General features: G+C 34.1%; 1 protein-coding gene and 1 long non-coding RNA gene across 11 annotated transcripts; both read right to left on the reverse strand.

Annotated features, from left to right (window-relative positions):
• Nucleotides 1–1,091: 1,091 nt before the first annotated feature.
• Nucleotides 1,092–13,115, reverse strand: LOC140805965 (uncharacterized). Of its 10 annotated transcripts, none has more exons than XR_012112401.1 (6): nt 12,935–13,115; nt 12,202–12,425; nt 11,359–11,735; nt 11,213–11,276; nt 4,324–4,449; nt 3,823–4,234 (listed from the first exon to the last, which is right to left on the reverse strand). It is a non-coding gene; the product is annotated as an uncharacterized lncRNA (long non-coding RNA). The 10 variants fall into 10 exon arrangements; XR_012112408.1 differs by having other exon boundaries at nt 11,451–11,735; nt 12,935–13,114; XR_012112404.1 differs by lacking the exons at nt 3,823–4,234; nt 4,324–4,449 and adding an exon at nt 1,092–1,107 and having other exon boundaries at nt 12,935–13,111.
• A 312-nt stretch (nt 13,116–13,427) lies between these two features.
• Nucleotides 13,428–16,449, reverse strand: LOC140804737 (uncharacterized). The gene is made up of 5 exons (XM_073160842.1): nt 16,370–16,449; nt 16,044–16,204; nt 14,205–14,288; nt 14,031–14,120; nt 13,428–13,797 (listed from the first exon to the last, which is right to left on the reverse strand). Exons 1-5 carry the CDS (start codon nt 16,410–16,412, stop codon nt 13,543–13,545), a joined length of 633 nt encoding a protein of 210 aa, XP_073016943.1. The 5' UTR covers nt 16,413–16,449; the 3' UTR covers nt 13,428–13,542.
• Between the last annotated feature and the right edge of the window lie 3,051 nt (nt 16,450–19,500).

The following is a 19,500-nucleotide window of genomic DNA, read 5'->3' on the forward strand; positions in this document are numbered from 1 at the left end:
TATTTGTTAGGTGCAATAATTGTTTATGCAAGGTAGAACAATCGAACTGTGACGTTTGAGTTGTTTTACGATTTTAAAAGATTTTAGTTAACGTTACATCGTTACCCCCGTTATAACTTTTGGTAAAGCGACAAGTGTGTGATCTTACAATTGGTATATATAAGAGCCAAAGTCATGAGATCGATTATCATATATTGCAATTAGTGTAATTATTGGAGTGCGATAATTGTCCTTGTTGGATACATCGATCGAATATACGATTAAGCTACTATGTCGTTTAAAATATTTGAGTTGCACCGTTACCATAAGCTATAGTTTTGGTAAAGCGACAAATGTCTGATCTTACAATTAGTATCAAAGTCAATGTCATAAGTTCGATTCTCATTTATTGCAAAGAACGCAATTGATGAGTTACAATAATTGTCCATGCTGGATAGAGCAATCGAACCGTTAATCTTGAGCTGTTGTACGTTTTAAAATATTTGAGTTAACGTTTAAGCGTTGTTATCACAACTTATAACTTTTGGTAAAACAATTAACGCTCTATCCTATAATATTTATTCCTATCATGACTCAATTAATTTTACATTAATTTAAGTTAATAATTAAATTTGAATTTGAAATTTTTCTTAAATACATTAAGTCAAACAATTGATGAAAATTATTCAAGAAAACTTTCTTTGACCAAATGTTTCACTATACAAAACAATTTATTTTTATGAGCCCACTATGTGTGACTGTAACACATGAATGAGTTTTCAATTAGAAAAGATCACAAAACCGACATAAAATCTGAGTTGAATAGTTTGAAACACTCCAGAAAAAATGTCATAATCAAGTCTGTTTAATTTACTAAACACCACAATTATTGTATGGGAATTAATGGTATTGCATGTATACAATACAATAATAATTACTATTTATCAAATATATATATATATATATATATACACACACACACACATGCACGTAAATGAAGGACTTACAAAGAATTATAACTCCCGCAACCCATTTTCCACTTTGATCTCTTACTGCTGGCTTCCCATGCATATCATCACTTCCATCGCCGGTAAACCTTTATTTTTCTTCTCCCCCCTTCAAATGAACCTATTCATCGGGAAAAAAAATCATGTTTATATTTATTCGTCCAATTTCGCGAAAAAGTAAACTATTCGATTAAAAACGGACATATGCTGTTAACTAAGTAGCTATGGGAATCGACTATAACCTCCTCCGATACTATTTCTAAGGATGATGCCATTTGATGAAGAGAAGAAGCAATTGTATATGTTCGTTTTTATTGAATAATTCTGGGAATAAAAGGCTGTTGAAAATATGGAGTGGTACGTATATATATATATATATATATATATATATATATATATATATATATATATATATATAATATAGAGGTTTCTGTAAAGAAACGAGAACAAGTTTCAAAGCAAAAATATTCCGCGCCATAGTAGTTTACCAGGTGGTGCAGAGGTGATCTTGTGATATTTTGTTGGAAGTTAGACGCAATAGTCATGATGTTATTTTTTCCCAATAGACAATTAAATTTGTATTCTTCTGCTTTCGTGTTTGAATTATGTCTACTCTTTTTTTGTTAACTCAATTATTATTATTTCACGTGATGACTCTATTATTTTTCATATTATATTTATATATATAGCCAATGCCCATGCTTGTAACATTGGACCACTTGAGATGACACATCATCATTTGGTCAAAAAAGTTGAATTTTTTTAGATATGAAATTTTGAAATGATTTTCTAAAAAGTGTGTATAAAAAGAAAAATTATGAAGAGATCGAAGGTAACTTAATTTTTGTGGCTTTTGGCATACGATTTAGTTTACGCAAAAAATATTTTAAGATGATTTTACGAGTCAATTTTGTAATATTAATATTTTATTTGGGTTATTTATAAAATATAAACTAATTAACAATTTGTTTGAAATTCGAGATCGTGTCATACATTCAAATATGCTTTATCTATACTATCTATACTATCTATACTTCTATACTATTATATTAAGTTTGAGCACATGATAGTAACTACCTAAGAGGACACCAACTTTTCTTTCCTATTTTACCCTTATATAATACTAATATTACATTTTTATTTTTTGTTGTTTTGTTTTGTTTTTTAAATTTCACACACATTTTTACTTTTATTTTATTTCAACAATTCAAATATCAATTTAATCACTCCATAAATTGTCAAATTACACTTTAGTTCATCGATAATGATAAAAAAAAAATTGTACACACGCATCGCTTGTGTATAGTAACTAATATATTTAATGATGGGTCCTAATTTGCGTCTATTTGATGATCGTGTCGTACATTCAAATATCTTTTTACTCCTACGTACTGTCAGTTACTGAACATTCTCAAAGTTTTAAATTAGTGCATACATAATAGTGGGCTAGAATGGCAGATACAAGGAGAAGTTGATCTCAGCGAGAGATGAAATTTAATAAATTTTGTATTTAATCTTATTCCATGATAATTGAGAAACAATATTTTTTAAAAATTATATTGTAGATGGAGAAGACACTTGTCATTTTTGTGGATAAAATAATATATTTATTCAAATAATAAAATGGCAAAAATGTAAATTTGGATTTGTAAAGAGTTAAAACTAAAATAATATTTTTGTCAGGTATTGATTCTTAAAAAAGTGTGGTTAAGTACTGAATTATAATTCAAATATTGACAGAGAGATTTTTCACAAATTTATCCTTATATGTTTGTCATCATGTTAGCAATATGATTAAAAATCGACTAAAATTGCAAAGAAATAAAAGATACGAGATTATAATTTTGTTTTGAAATAAAGCAAACCAAAGTCATAAATAGATAAAAATACCAATTATATTGAAATTTTTCGGAAAAAAGTTTTTTAAAAAATTGGATTCAATCAGTTCTTTATTTTTTAAGGATGATTCAATCAATTCGAATACTAATGAAGTGGAAAAAAATAATCCGAGTTAATAAGCAAAGAAACGAATCTAGTAGCCCAACGTTTAGAAAAGCCCAATACGAAAATCAGGATCAACGGCCCGGCTTACAAAATTAAGATCCGACCCACACTTTAATCCGCCTTCCCAATTTCTTCGAAGCAAAACTTGAGGTTTCCTCGGAGGAAGCAAAGTTCAGACAATATCAGCAGGCGGAGTAGTTTCTTGGACTCAGAAATCAGACTGTTAACTGATCGAGCGATTTTCCGGTAAATTCATAACTTCTCCATAATTTTTATCATGCTTCAATGCAGATAGCTTTGCGTTTTTCGTTCACCAATTTTTTCTGATTTGTTTTTGTGGATAGGTTCTCATTATTTTTGTCACGCTCCGAGCCCGGGTCCGCGCCTGCGTGACTGCACAATGGGCCCCTATAGCAGGGTATCACAATCACCCCTCCTTCAGAACGCGACGTCCCCGTCGCGGCCTGACCACTCGATCCACTAGCATCGAGAATCTAGAGGTGGCTCCTACAGGTTCAAGAGGTGGCTCCCGTCATGTAGCACTTTGCCCCGCAAGTTCAAGAGGTGGCTCCCATGCACGTAGCACTTTGCCCCGCATAGCACTTATTTCTCGGTGTTCCATGCCGGTGACCGGCTCTGATAGCATTCTGTCACGCCCCGAGCCCGGGCCCGCGGCTGCGTGACTGCACAATGGGCCCCTATAGCAACTACTTCGTATTCGTCCTCGCTTTACGAAAATGATTAACCCAAGTTGCTATAGAAGTCCATTGTAGCCCTTTATAAACTCATTTTAAATCTTGATTTTTTTCAATGTGGGACAAGAGTATCACAATTTTGGATTGCATCATTTCTCTAGATTGTGTTTATTCATCAGTGGTCCATAAATTTTACATCCTAAGAAGATGTACGGTTAATAAATATTAAAGATAAACTTCCCTTGATAGTGCATTTCCATCTTTCGCCTTTCCACAGCTTCTTTTCTTCAACACCTGATTTTCTGTAATCCTTCACTCAGGTGCTTAACTTGGAAGCAATGGATAAGACCAGACATTGGAGAATTGTGGGATGTAGCGCATATACTGACTGGGGAAGGACTTCTTGAAGGATTTGATTGGTTGGTCCAAGACATTCCCTCTAGAATTTACGTGCTCGATTAAACGATGCTCGGAGTTGGACCTGAAGATGTATTTGCGCACACTTGTATTGACATGGCTCTTTCATACTGTTGCATTCTATAACTGTTTCTGCTAAAGCAAAGAGTGTTGTGTTTATTGAATCTAAGTTGATTGAGATTCTATATTTTGTAAAAGGTTTCTGTAGCAACTGTGAGAACCTGAATTTCCAGCAGCTAGAAATATTTCAGCAGTTATCAAAATTTCAGCAGCAACTCATATTTGAGAAGCTGGTATTTTCCAGCAGACAAGTATTTTCCAGCATACAGAATCCAGCAGCAGAAGAGCTAGAAAGCAGCAGAAGCAGAAGAGCGAGAAAGCAGCAGACAATTACTGATTCAGCTTAAACTTTTAACTGAAGTATTAACACGGAATAAATGCTGTTAATGGCAGATTATGGTCATTAATTGGAAGGCTAACAGTCAGATTTTGGCCTATAAATAGCACCCTCAATCCAAGAAATTGATGTTACCAAAATCTTGAGTTATCACTTCAAATTAGAGCTAAGAGGGTGCATATCTCGAAGATGTAAAATCCAGTAGCGAGGCAAGCAGATTTCAGACTTCAACCGAAACACTTTTTAGCAAATTACGGTAAGTGGGCTTGTGTATAAATATCTTGAAATCCGTTTGATAATTCTGTTTTAAAGATCAGTTTCTATATGTTTGATTTCTGATATATGATTTTGAAGCACTGAAACTCCCTAGTGAACTAATGGTAGGAATATATATTCTGAACATTTCTGAATTCTGATTCTGATTCTGATTCTGGTCTCACCTCTTAGAGGAGAGAACATATAGGGGACTGATATCAGTTTAACCATGAACTTCACTAACGTGCTCAGTACTTACCAATTCTGATTTCCGTTCTGAAACATGTAAAATCTGAATTCTGATTTCTGTTATGAAAATACGAGTTTTCTGTATATTATTGTATTATTGTTTCTGTGGAAAACGATTTCGAAAACTGGGAGTTATTCCCGCCCCTGCTTACTGAGTGACGATCATATCACTCACCCACCAAACCCATCTCAGATAAGAACGAGGAAGAAAAATTAGAAGAAGAAGAGCAGATCCAGTTCTGGGGCTGGTGAAGAAGATTATTGTTCTCAGTTTATTTTTATGTTAATTTCGCTGTACCTGTTAATACACTGTTATGTCTGGTTTTACATTTCCGCTGTAAAACATCAGTATTCGAGTTTTAACAGACAATTGATTTATTACGTATTATGAATAAAAGACTGGTTTCTGAATTCTGTACTCTGAGGCTGGTTGTTTTCGAATGTAAATTTGAGAGTAACGCCGGTGTCAACCAACCCCTGTCTCGAGGCGTGACAACAACCGAATGTCGTCTGCTGCATGTATTGCCCTAAAGAGGCCAAGAATCCAAAATTTAATCAGAGTATGCAATTCTCCGGTTGTAAATTTTGTTTTAATGCTTGTCATCAGAACCTTACCCCAAAAAGACAACGAAAGAAGTTAATAGAAAAATGGCTGCGGTTCTTTGATGTTTATCATCTCATGAAACAGTTATATTTGGCTTTCATATGAACAAGAAAACATGTAATATCAATTCGATCAGTGCAATAATACCTTAGTATATTTGCAACACATTTAGTCCGATTTTCACCAAAGTTTTCCATATCAACCTGACGGTTTGCAATATGAGGTAAAAATAAACATGTAAATGAATCAAGTCACTTGCGAGTTGTTTGACCTGGTAAAAAGCTCGTTCGATATCGGTCGTTAAGATTATTGAGCCGATCTCGAGCTCAACAATTTTATCGAGCCAAGCTCGAGTTCCAGGATATTTGGCTCGTAAGGCTCGCGAGTTCGACTAGTTTTTTGGACTAATTTGTTGGGGCCACGAGTTTTATCTCACATTGTTATTTTAGTGAAATGTAATAGTTTCAAATGCTAAAAAAATGATAAATATGCCTCTTAAATTATGATATCTTAGTTGGTCTTCTGGCTTAATATGCTCGATGAGCTCTAAAACAAGACCGCTTAACGAATCAAGCTTGTTATATATGATAAACGAGTCATATGTAACAAGCTCGCCCAAAAAGATGTTGGCAGAAAAAATCGAACCCCTAACCATTAACCAAATATTTATATACTCAACCAACTCGATCATGCCGATAGAAACTCTTTTAATTGAAGCTGTTGCAAATAGCGTCAAAACTATAATGTTGGTTAATGATTAATTGTTCCTAAAACCCTCCTTTATTATTATTATATAATTTAATGATTAGTAAGGTATGAAATGCATTGTGTGTTCTTGCAAATGCGACCAGGTATGTTCTCGATCGAATAGAAACGTAGCTCCGTGCTGACAATGAAAATACAATTACAATTTCCACCATGCAACATCGGGAGAAGATATTTCATTTCAACATTTACTTGTATGTTGGAATCCACCTACGATTTTTTTTTAAATGGTGGGTTTTCATGTTTTAAAAACGGATCTCACGTATCCAAATTCATTAGGGGCACCAGCATTGGTGGGTGTTATAACACCCACCACCTCATCAAAAATCGTGGAGTCCACATGCCACATATACATTAAATTAACACATCTATTCTCCCACATTCATTTTAACATTCACACTCATTATTTGTAGGTCTCGCTGTCCACTCATTCATCTTATTCTTATTTTACATTAAATAAATTCAATTTCAAATTTTTTAAGAAATTTAAATTATTATTATTTTATATTAATAATAATTTGTTTTTATATATATAACAACGTTTAGCGACAGTGTGTGACAATCCGTCGCAAAGAACGACGGTTTTAAAAAACCGTCGCTAAATGTCTAATTTTTTTAGGCGTCATAAATAATTCAAAACACGTGGGACCCGCGTGTCAGCAAATCAGCGACATTTGCTATAAAGTCGTCGCTAATAACGACGGTATTTCAAAAACCGTCGCTAAGTGTGCAGCCCCACACCCTCTCTCATATGAGTGGGCGTTATAACGCCCACTCACATTGGGGAGTGGGTGTTAAAAGGGTTTTATAACACCCCTTTTAACACCCAATGTGGGTGCTCTTAGAGCATCCGCATCCGTAGTCATTAATCTACGTTATTAATCTTCCATCTCTTCAAAAAACATGAGGTCCACCAGCCACATAATCATTATATTAATATTTTCTCATTATTAATACACACTCACATTCATTTAATATCAACCTTCATTATTTATGGATCCCACTATCCATTTATTCAATTTTTTATTTTATATTAATTTAATATATTTCTAATTTTATTTAAAAATTTACAATAAATATTATTGAAAATAAATAATATTATTATTTAAAAATAACTTAATTTCAATATTGATTAAAATATTATTAAAAAAATAAAAAAAACAGTTGGAATCTTTGCTATCATTCTTTAAACTTATAAATTATAATTATTTAATATAATTGTAGAAATTGATTAGTATTTATAGCGAATAAATTATAGTTTTTTCCATATGTAATTTTTTTAAAATTAAATGAAAGATCCATTTGGCTTTTTAAATAAAATATTTTTGGGAATGATTTATTTTTCATAACAAAACAAAAAGAATAAGTAAATAAATAAATAAATATATATATATAGTCAAAAGAGCCGTTTGGCTTTTTTGTCCATTTTTTAATGATATTAATACTGATGAATTTCTTGTTGACATGACAACCAAGATTAATAATCTATATATCAACATTAGTGTATTAATATTAATTGATTTTAATAATCTTTTACTATTTATTAAGTTTAAGCATATTAGAATAACTGTTTTTGGTGTCTTTGGTCTAGTTTTTTGGTTTCCCTATTTTACCCCTATTTGATATCAAAATTACATTTTTGTTTTTTTTTAATTTCAAAAAACATTTTTGTTTTTATTTTTTTTATTACAATTATTCAAATAGCACTTTAGTACCTCGATAATTTATCAAATTTCATTTTAGTCCATAAATAATTATAAAAAAAATTGTACACACACGCATCGCGTGTGCAGAGTAGCTAGTTACTCATTAACCCACGGGGGTGCTCTTGTCGATTAATTAACAAGCATCTTCTAATAGCCTACAAGATGGAGACACGTGTCCTCGTGATTCCACCTCCTCTGTTTCTTCACGATTAAGATTAAACGCGAACCCACGTGATGACGTAAGCAGACCCACCCTTTTTTAAAAGTCCCCCTCCAAATCTACATACATAGGCATTGTTTGGTACATGGAATAAGAGTAAGATTGATAAATAATCCCTCTTATCCCATGTTTGATACTTTTTTAAAAAGCTTATGATAATATCATGGGCCCTTGATAAATAAATTTTGAGAAGGATAAAACATCCTTTGTAAGAAGGTGTGATAATTTTAATATAATGATAAAATATATTTCAAATGACTTAATTACCTCCTATTCAAATGCATTTAAGTTAATGTTAAATGTTTATTAAATATATAGATACACATATATACACACATGTATATATATATATATATGTGTGTGTGTATATATATATATTGTACGTAAAGATTATAAATTAACCAAAAAATTCACGTTCTAGTTATTCTTTTAATTCTTTATCAAAAAAATCCAACTAGAAGAATCCAAGAAAATCCATGTGTGTATATATATATATATATATATATATCTATATATATATATATATATATATATATATAAAACGTAATTTAAGAATTGAGATATGTAATTACAAGATTTTGATAATAATGAAATATAAGTTTTTATGATAAGGTTAATTTTGTCATTAAAATTCAATATATAAATTTAATCACTTTTGTTAAAATCATACCAAACATTCAACATATTATCTTATCATTATATTTATCCTTGATTTATCCTTATGAGTTAGTCTCATGTGAGACCGTCTCACGGATCTTAATCCGTGAGACGGATCAACCCTACCCATATTCACAATAAAAGTAATACTCTTAGCATAAAAAGTAATAATTTTTCATGGATGACCCAAATAAAATATCCGTCTCACAAATATGACCCGTGAGACCGTCTCACACAAGTTTTTGCCTATCCTTATACTATATATCCCTTACTTACCCTATCCTATGTACCAAACTGTACCATAATGACTAAAATGCCCCTGCTATCCTCCTCCCAATGGTCTATAAATTTGGCCACCCGACACTTCGATTCTTCCCTTTCCCACTTTCTCCTCTCAGCCACAATTAAGCGTTTTTCGGGCCATGTTCACCTTCGAGTTCAGCTTCGAAAACCTTTTTTCGGGTTTCGAAAGCGGTTTTCCCCCATGAGATCCCATTGAACCGCCTTTCCTCTTCGATACACCATTCCCCGATCAAGTAGAAGAACCAGTTTCCTTGTTTCTCCCACAACAATCCCAAGAACCGGTCAGTTCCAGCTCCGGTTCAGACACCTCAAACCCAGACCCATTAACTCAGAATTCCAGTTTTTGTAATCCGATCCAAAACAGTGCTTCTAAACACCTGAGCTCGGTCACCTCTGATCAGACTACCCTGTTACCCCCCACGATTATTTATGAACGGAAGCGTAAGTGTACGCAATCGAACCGGGAGTCGGCCCGGCGATCACGCATGCGGAAACAAAAACACCTGGGGACCCAAGTGAACCGGCAAAAGCGAGTGAACCTGGAACTAATGAACCAGCTGAAGCTGGTGGTGAGCCAGAACGAAGCTGTTTGCAGAGAAAACGAACACCTCCGGCTGGAGGCGGTGAAGCTCCGCCAAAGGCTGTGGGATATACGCCAAGTTCTGCTGGTCCGGAGGCTTCAGCACCATTTTAATCTCTTTGCATGGCAGAATAATCTCACGTCCATTAATGAAAGACCATTGAATAATCACCCCTTGATTGCATAACCTAATTGATCACTAAAATCAGCCTCAAATTCAATACTATCGAGTGCCACACTCCTCATTGTGAAACTGTGAAAATCTGTATCATTCTTGTGTTAGTTAAAGACTTAAAGGTAGAAGAAGAAGGAATTTTGGACCCAGTTTGAAACAAAAAAAAATTGTTTCGGTCCAACCAGGGGGAATTATATGTACGTAATTAAATAAAGGGCAGTAAAGTTTGGCTTTATTTCATTACTAATATTCAGAAAGTCCCAATCTTCTTATACTAAGCACAATTTGCGACAATTATATTATATACTTATTTCTTTTAATTTTTTCTCTGCGGCTTTGCTATTATATATTACTTTTAATTTAATGGTGCACACCATGCAATTTCTATATATAAGGTAAAATTATTATCAAAATTCTGAAGTTGTCCACGTAGAAATGATACATATACTATCAACAACCATATGCCGATTTTTTCCTGAAAAAAAAAAAGGTAAAGGATAGGCAAATTACAGCTAATTAATAGTTTCATCAAGATGGAGCTGTATTTTATTTATATCAAAATGTATTTTCTATCAAAATCACAAGTTTGGGACGAGTCTTTCCTGGATTGAAACCTAATTGTAAGAAATCTCTCTATCAACTCCAGAATATATATATATATATATATATATATATATATAGATTTTTCTTCATATTTTCAAGAAATTTTTAATTATGAGAACTTTATCGGTATATAGCAATTTAACCACGTTTTGTGGGTTCGCTTCTTATTTACTGATTTAATTTATTTTGAAGTAGTACTCTGATGGATGATTAAATTTTTTTTAGGGAAAAAAAGTTCAGAATTCATCGATCCGATTTACATATTTTAAATTTTTTCAATAATCTGATCAGTGGATTATAAATTTTATTTTTTTTAGAAAATATAATGATTATTGAGCTGTTCAATTTAAATTAAAGACAAATAAAATAAAATAAAATGGTTGAATTTGTAATTAGTATATATATGTGTGTGTGTGTGTGTAGTAAAATCCCTATATTTTAAATATTTTGATGAAAAAATGGCCCATTCTTTTTCCATAAAGTCACCAACAAAGTGAAGGAACAAACGAAAGCGAAATGCAAATAAATAAAATAAAAATCAGACAAAGGATCAATCGGACACTAGGAATATGATAACTTTATTGTAGTTCCCATACCTAGTTACCTTAACACAAGCAATCCAAGAAAGCACGTATCTTCTCCAAAGGGGAGCCCACGGTCCTGTGCAGAGAGGATTAGTAAATAAGTTAACAGAACAGAAGAAAAAGCAAGCAAATTTACAGAACAGAAGCTTTATTCGCACATCGTCCCTTGAGTATAATAAGTATAGCCAGGTTTACAATATTCCGACCACCCGCCGGAAGCTTTAACCTGTTCAAACAATCTGCTACAAACCTAAAGGCGGTCGCAACCTGAAATGCTGTATACTTTTATCTAATGAACCACATCTTCCTCCATTTTCCTTGAATAAAATTATGACGACTTAGATATTGAAGTTGAAGTGCCCGTTCCAGGAGGTCTACTCTGCTTGATGTTAGGTTTGGTAAACCAGGTAGTGTAGAGAAATTGCTTCTTAGGCCCAACATGGTTGCACAGTAGCCTAACTTTTTGCCTTTCCCTCATCCATCTCAACACCATCTTCATGTGCCTCTTGTTATTCAATCCCCTCAAACCAACTTCCTGCTAGAACAGTAATAGCATCATTCTATCTAATACAAAAGCTTACATTCAACAAAATTCAATACCCATAATTATACAGCCTACAGTAAATAATCTACTCCAATATTTACTGAAGACACGATTAATCCGATCACCACCACAATGTAACCCATTAACTACATCATTCATGGTGTTCAGATGTTATAAGCCACGATCAAACGCCTGTTTGATACATACACACATACATACATACATACATACATACATACATACATACATACATACATACAATTAATTCCATTATTGAATGATTTAGATTTAACTGGTACACCTAGTTTTATTATGTTAAGCACCAGGTGGCAACAAAAACTAAATTTCCTGAAGAACCAATCCAATAAAATTTTAATGTAAAAGATATAGAGGAAAGTGCGTTACTTTTTCCTATTTTTCGTTTATATTGGAATCAGCATCATCATCGAGATAATACCTTAACATGCTCCCATGTATCAGCAATAGTTAGTGGACCATGTTCCTTCAAGATGTCAAAAATGACCCTTGTGATTGTTTGCGTTTGCTCTGGGGGAGTCTTGAGTTCTATTGGCTTCATCTTTGGCTTTGATTTCTTTGCAACATACCTAATTGCTGTCGCAAACATGTTCGTCCACACCGACCCACAAAATTTCACAAAGTTCAGAACAGATTGCTACTCAACTGCAGGGAAAAACACAATATTTAATGGATGTCATCATAATCAAGCACCCTTTAAGATATCAAGCTGGATACCTAGTAACATAAAAAGAATCTACCAGAAGATTCTTGCAAGCCTCATTGTAACCACGGGGGCAAAACTAAATGATCAGCAAAAATGAGGATCTTGAACATGGATACTTTGAATAATACAATCTATTTCTAAGATGAAAAACGAAACATACGCTTCATACCTCTATGGTTTTCATGTTATCCAAAGTTGTGTACTTTTTCCTATTCAGCTAAAGAACCCAAGCAGACAAGTTCAAGTAAACGATGACGTATAATATTCAACATGTTCTCCGTTTCAGAACACGTAATTTGGAAATACGGCACACCCAACAAGCAATACCAATAAATCATTCAAAGGGAACAAAGAATTCATCCCGCGGGTTAATTCTGGTGGAAGGAGATTAGTAGCTCATGGGTTTGAGAGACAAAAAGAACCAAATAAGAATCGGGAGTCCACTAACCTCGATCGGTCGATTTCCGAAACAAACTATGATCTTTACAGAGAGGGAAGAAGAGCTCTCTATCTTATAGCTCCATGGAACTCACAGAATTCTGTTGATTCTTTCTTTGGAGACAAGGGTTTGTGGTTAGTTTTGAAATAAATGTTGCAAAATTATTCCTCAATCCCCACCTCTCAAATTTTTACTAATTTCCAAGAAATTTGTTTTTTTTTAACACGACTAGTTTCCGAGATTTAATTACTAGGATTAATGTTTGAAGGATAATATTTCTCTTACTTTTACTAATCATGGATTTAAGTGGGCTAATATTAAATAATTTGTGAGAAAGTTAACTTGCTTAAAGTTTTTTTTTTTTTTTTGTTTTTTAAATGTCAGGTAGGTGACCATGTTATCTCGAGTATCATTCAATGTGTTTTAATCCAATATGTTCAATTGATCATTTATCGAGTATTGTATTTTTTTTAATGTAAATAAAAAGAAAAATATATAAGTGCATCACAGTTATATTAACTTTTTTAGCTGAACATATCATTCACAGCCCAGATGATAAATATTTTATATCATCACTCCGCGATGATTTACAACATTGGAATCACTACGAGTTCAGTTTAAGCAGCCATGGCCTCTTTCTCTACAGTTGTAAAAGGGATTGGCTTGGTTGGAGCAGGCAACCGACCTATGCTATCGACTTTATCTTTCTGTTTTGGGGGAGGCCTTGCTGCTCTCGGAAGCAACCTGCCCTTCTTCTCAAACCACTCAGGTTTCAGTAGAGCTCGAAGCCCCAATTTGTTATAATATACTCTCCTTACTGATCCACCAGCCGCTTCTACAGCAGCTTTTACCCTCACAGTCACTCTCGAAACCTGTATAAAGACGCACAATGTTCCAAGATACTGTTACATTTAGTACCTGATAAGTATGGAATTATGATTTTTGCCTAGGAGGGGAGCCGTGACCTAAACTCAAATAACTGAAGGGAGAGAACAATTTAGTGCATATATAAAATGTAAAACATATTTTTCTATCTAAAGTAATAAACATATTAATCTGTAAGAGAAACTTTGAGAAGCAAAGGTAGCGAAAATAAGAATATGACCTCAAGATGGATGGGCCACTGAATATATTCAGCACCACGAGCCAGCAGTCTAACACCATCTTCGATTTGCTTCCCTATTGCTCCAGCATCCTTTTGTAAAGAAAACAGAAGGTTATCAGACAAAGCAGGAAATAAACTGGGGGAAGAAGATACGTGTAAAACCAATAGATGTACCTTTAGAGTTTTCATCGTGATCAACTCTGAGGAATCGATATTTCCAGAATTTATCAATTTTGCAATTTTTCCTAAACCAACTGGCTGTCCCAATCATAAAAATATAATTACATTCACTTGAAAAGCATCAATTTTTTCTGCAAACGAATTTTCTTCATGAATGTCACAGAAGGAGAGAGTTGTATCGTATTCTGGTTGAGTGCATGCTTTTATTGAACAAAAAAACTCATGGGGCAACAATAGAGAGGGAGGAACAAGCTTGTCAACCAGACCATTGTATTCAACGAAAACCATAGGATTGAAGAATAAGGTCGGCGTTCAACTAAAGGTTTGTAAGAGTCAAGTATAACCCAAAAAAACGAGCCCAGTCTTGAGGAAGCTCGAGTTTGGTCTCATAAACTCCGCTCACAAGCTCATCTTGGGCTCACCTTTTTTCATGAACAAATTTGCAACCTCAAAATACATGCATTCAAAAACTTCAAATGCAAATTAAATATTAAAATAACATTAATTATATATATATATATAAAACATAGAAAATATTAACTCTAAAAATATTCAAAAATAATTCATCACGTGAGCTCTTGAGAAACTAAAATTGAGCAAGAGCTCAGGAAACCTTAAAAGCTCCATTATGCTCAAGCTCAAACAATCTTAAGAACGATAAAGATCGAGGCGAGCTGAGTCGAAGGGTGCATCGGCTCACTTGCCATGACAAATCATCATTTATATAATATTATAATTTATATTGATAATAAAAAAAAGTCAGTTTGCTCATTCTTCATCTTGGTCAAACCAAAAAGTTCTAGGAGTGAACATATAGTGTCTGCAATAATTTGAAGAGCTGATGACAACAAGACTTATAAATACTAGCATAACTGCATAGCTCAGACCTCCATTTATTGGAATTACAATTGTATCAAGTGCCAAATCTGTATTGTGCCTTAATGTTCAATATATGTAGCAGTACCATCAATCAACAAAAATTTCACAAGACGTAAAAGTGCATAAGCCATGTCAACGTCGTTTATATTAAGGAACTGAACATGGGTTAGGATGCATCAATATAGCACGTCGAATAAAAAGGTAAATTTACTTGTCCAGATTAACTAGCATTGGCATGAATGCATTTATTCACCTAAATGAGCAAAGCACGTCCAATACATATTTCATGATGCAATTGCAAATGTTATCAGAGGAGGAGACTCTTAAATCCACAAACTAGACAAGCTAAAAGAATGGGGGAAACTGAGGGCCCAAAAAAGCCAGTTAATTATAAAAAATAAAGATCTGATATAATTTCCAAAAAATGCGCATGAAACTACAAAAAAAGATATCTGGCTAAACTTCTATACAAAGACCAACGAAACTTCACAACTACTTGACAGAAAAAAGGCAAGCCTTCCCTATTTTGCACCTCTTATGGCGAAAAAAAATGAAGCATACAACAGCCATACTCACGAGTGAGAAACCGAAAAAGCTATGAGATTGTATTTTGAGAGAATTTGTTCTTTTATCCACAAACCTCTCTTTACTATTTCCATTTCCATGATCAAAACTGACCATTTGTTTTTCCACGAAGAACTCACTGTACAAACTCTAAATGGTAACACACTAATCATCTAGGGAAAAATTTACAAGTAACACGTACACGAGGAAGTAAATGTGCAACCGTGAACTTAATGCGTAAAATAAGTAAGTACAGGCAAACATTGGCAAAGGACTTTAGCAGGAATTAACCACTAGATTATTGAAAAAAAGAGATCTTTTAGTCGCCAATACTGACACACAGAGTTCAAAACAAGTTCATTCATACAACGCAAGCCAATAAACAAGTACCTGAAATGTAAGGCTGAAGGGATTCTTAAATCCACGCTTGGGGACACGACGGCGGACGGGCGTTTGGCCACCTTCAAACCCAAACTTCATCGTACCACGAGCCTGTTGACCCTTATGCCCCCGACCAGCTGTCTTCCCCTTCCCCGACCCTTCCGGGTCTTCTGCTTTATACAAATGAAAAATTCAGCTCGTGCTCAACCAAAATATAAAAACTAAACTTAAACTCTACCAAATGAAAAACACAACTCAATCTCAAAAAATTAGTCTCTAACTCGATCAAGTGATAAAAATTCGACCTAGTGATAAAAATAAGACTTGAACTCTACCCAGTGATGAAAAACTCGACCCCGGAATTTTAAAGGGTTTCATATATTTTTTTGCATAGAATATTAGTTGTTGATGAACTAACTTGGTGCTAAGACGGGTTCTTACGAAATTGCGCCTAGATTCGAGTTTCAGTTATTTCAAATAAGTTGGTTTCATTTTTTCTTTTAAAAAGTAAGAGTGAAAAATACTAAAATATTCTTAAATTCACTCTCTTTGACTCAATTAAAAAGTCATATTCAATTCAATTCAAATAAAGTGGTGAGAAATCATATATATTTCAATGACATCTCATAATTGTATTAAGATCTTAGGTTTCATTTCTCTGGTCTATCGTGTGTTTTGGGCAATTCTGACAACCCAAATCAACTTAACGACGGACTATAATGTGTTTTTAGTTGGAGTATGAGATTATATTAATTTGGATTCAAACCCGAAATTTCATCCCGACCTTGATATTTTTCGTGTTAGACGAGTTACTTGTCATGACAACATACACTAGTGCTTAATAATTAACATAATAATTAACAAATGGGCTAAACCTTGCAAGGGTCGGACATTATCCATTTATAAAGATTGTGTTTATACACTTACTTGGATAAAAAGGGAATTGGATATGGAACTTGCTTGTAAGGTTTTTTTATTAATAAAAAATACCCGTTTTTCTTGAATTAAAAATTTATTATTATTTATTTAATAAAAATCTATAAAAACTTTTTTTTTATTAAATTTATATCTCATATATAACTATAATAATTTTATATTAACTTTTGTATATACGCACTCATAGTCTCTCAAGGGGCACTCGTCATGAGATTGATAGAGACTTGGATTGGATTTGTTAGGCAAGTGTCAACAATGATGGGATAATAGGAGAAAGCATTCACACAATAGCAAGAAGTGGAATTAGTTAGCTGACAGTTACAGCTCAACTAACTGGAAACAAATGAGTGGCCAGAATCTTCAGGAGTTGCATAGCCGTTGGATCTAGATGAAAGCAAGAAGATTGGATCAGTATAAGAAGATATACTGATATCTTCTTGGACACACGAGACACACAACGGAGAAGAAATATTCTGATGCATGAGAAGAAGTGAGCCGAGAGAATATAGAGCGATCTTCAAAATAAACAAGAGAGTTCTTCTGAAATGTATAGGAGAAGAACTAGAATGTTCATGTGAAGAGTGCAGTATATTCATGAGATTCTTGCTCTATGTGTGTACACTGAATTCTACTCAAATATCTAATGAGAGTTCCTCCCGTGGACGTAGATCGTTTTGATCGAACCACGTAAATTGTGTGTCTTCTTCATTTTCGTGTTATCTGTTTTCTTTTCAAACAAATCGATATGCTATGTTGCTGTTAGTGATTATTTGAAGTCCAGGTTCTTGACTGCTGATTTTGTAAAAACAAGTCTGCGAGAAGGGATTCGATCAACAATTGGTATCAGAGCACCAGGTTCTTGACAGCTAAACCAACACGATGATGACAGGAAAAGTCGATCTTGATCGGTTTGACGGAAAGGGAGATTTTGCACTATGGCGCAGAAGAATGCACGCCATATTGGTACAACAAAAAGTTGCCAAAGCACTGGAAGGAGAGAAGAGACTCCCTGAATCCCTGCCTGAAGAAAAGAAGCAGGAGATGATGGAATTGGCGTTCAGTACATTAACGCTGCACCTAAGTGACAAAGTTCTTCGCGAAGTCTCATCGGAAAGAACAGCTACCACTATCTGGGCAAAACTTGAATCCCTCTACATGACTAAATCTTTACAAGATAGAATATATCTCAAGGGAAAACTATTTGCCTTCAAGATGAATGATTCAAAAACGGTCAGTGAAAATCTTGATGATTTCAATAGACTCATCTTGGATTTGGAAAATATTGGAATAAAGATTGAAGATGAGGATAAGGCTATTTTAATCCTCAACGCTCTTCCCAAAACATATTCAGTGTTAGTGGAAACAATGAAGTATGCAAAGGAAACACTGGTTTTTTATGAGGTTCAGAAGGCACTAAAGGCAAACGAATTCCAAACAATCATTGAAAAAGATTCAAGAGATATTGGAGACAGTCTCCATGTAAGAGGAAGAACAGATAAGAAAGATTACAGATTTAAAAATCGAAGCAGATCCAGATCTAAGACAAGAAAATTGAAGTGTTTCTTATGTCATAAACAAGGACATTTCAGAAAAGATTGCCCTGAACGTCATAGACACACTGATAAAGATAGATCATTAGGAGAAGCTTCAATTGTGCAAGATGGGTATGATAGTGCTGAGGTTCTATGTGTTACAAATCTCAACACACATCAACAATGGGTCCTTGACAGTGGATGTTCATTTCATATGACCCCAAACAAGTCATGGTTTGAAACCATAGAGGAAATTGATGGTGGGGAAGTCATACTTGGAAATGACAAGACATGTAAAATAAAGGGAACAGGATCTGTAAGACTCCACATGAAAGGTGGTACTGAATTTCTACTAAAGGAAGTGAGGTTTGTCCCTGATTTAAAAAGAAATTTAATTTCATTGGGAAGCCTTGATCAGGCTGGATATACGTTCAAGGCCGAGAAAGGAACACTAACAGTCTTCAGAGGAGCACTAAGCATGATGAAGGGGCAGAGGATAAATGGATTATATGTTCTATTAGGGAGCACTCTGGCTGGGACAGCAAGTGTGGCTGCATCACAACAAAATAATAAAAGAATGTGGCACCTCCGATTAGCACACATAAGTGAAAAGGGACTCACTGAATTACACAAGCAAGGACTACTTGGAGAGAAGCCACTAGAAAATATGGCCTTCTGCGAAGATTGTATCAGAGGCAAGTCCACAAGAGTCAAATTCAATGTGGGAAAACATACCTCAACTGCTCCACTGGACTATGTACATTCTGATCTATGGGGCCCTTCAAGGGTACCATCAAACGGTGGGTCAAGATACTTCATGACAGTAATTGATGATTATACAAGGAGGGTATGGATATACACTTTGAAGAACAAGAGTGAGGCTTTGGATAAATTCAAGCAATGGCTTACTCTTGTAGAAAACCAAACTGGAAGGAGTGTCAAGAAGTTTAGAACTGATAACGGACTGGAATATTGCTCTAAAGAATTCCATCAGTTCT

The sequence above is a fragment of the Primulina eburnea genome, chromosome 11 (assembly GCF_022965805.1).
Source record: "Primulina eburnea isolate SZY01 chromosome 11, ASM2296580v1, whole genome shotgun sequence".
NCBI classification, from domain to species: domain Eukaryota; kingdom Viridiplantae; phylum Streptophyta; class Magnoliopsida; order Lamiales; family Gesneriaceae; genus Primulina; species Primulina eburnea.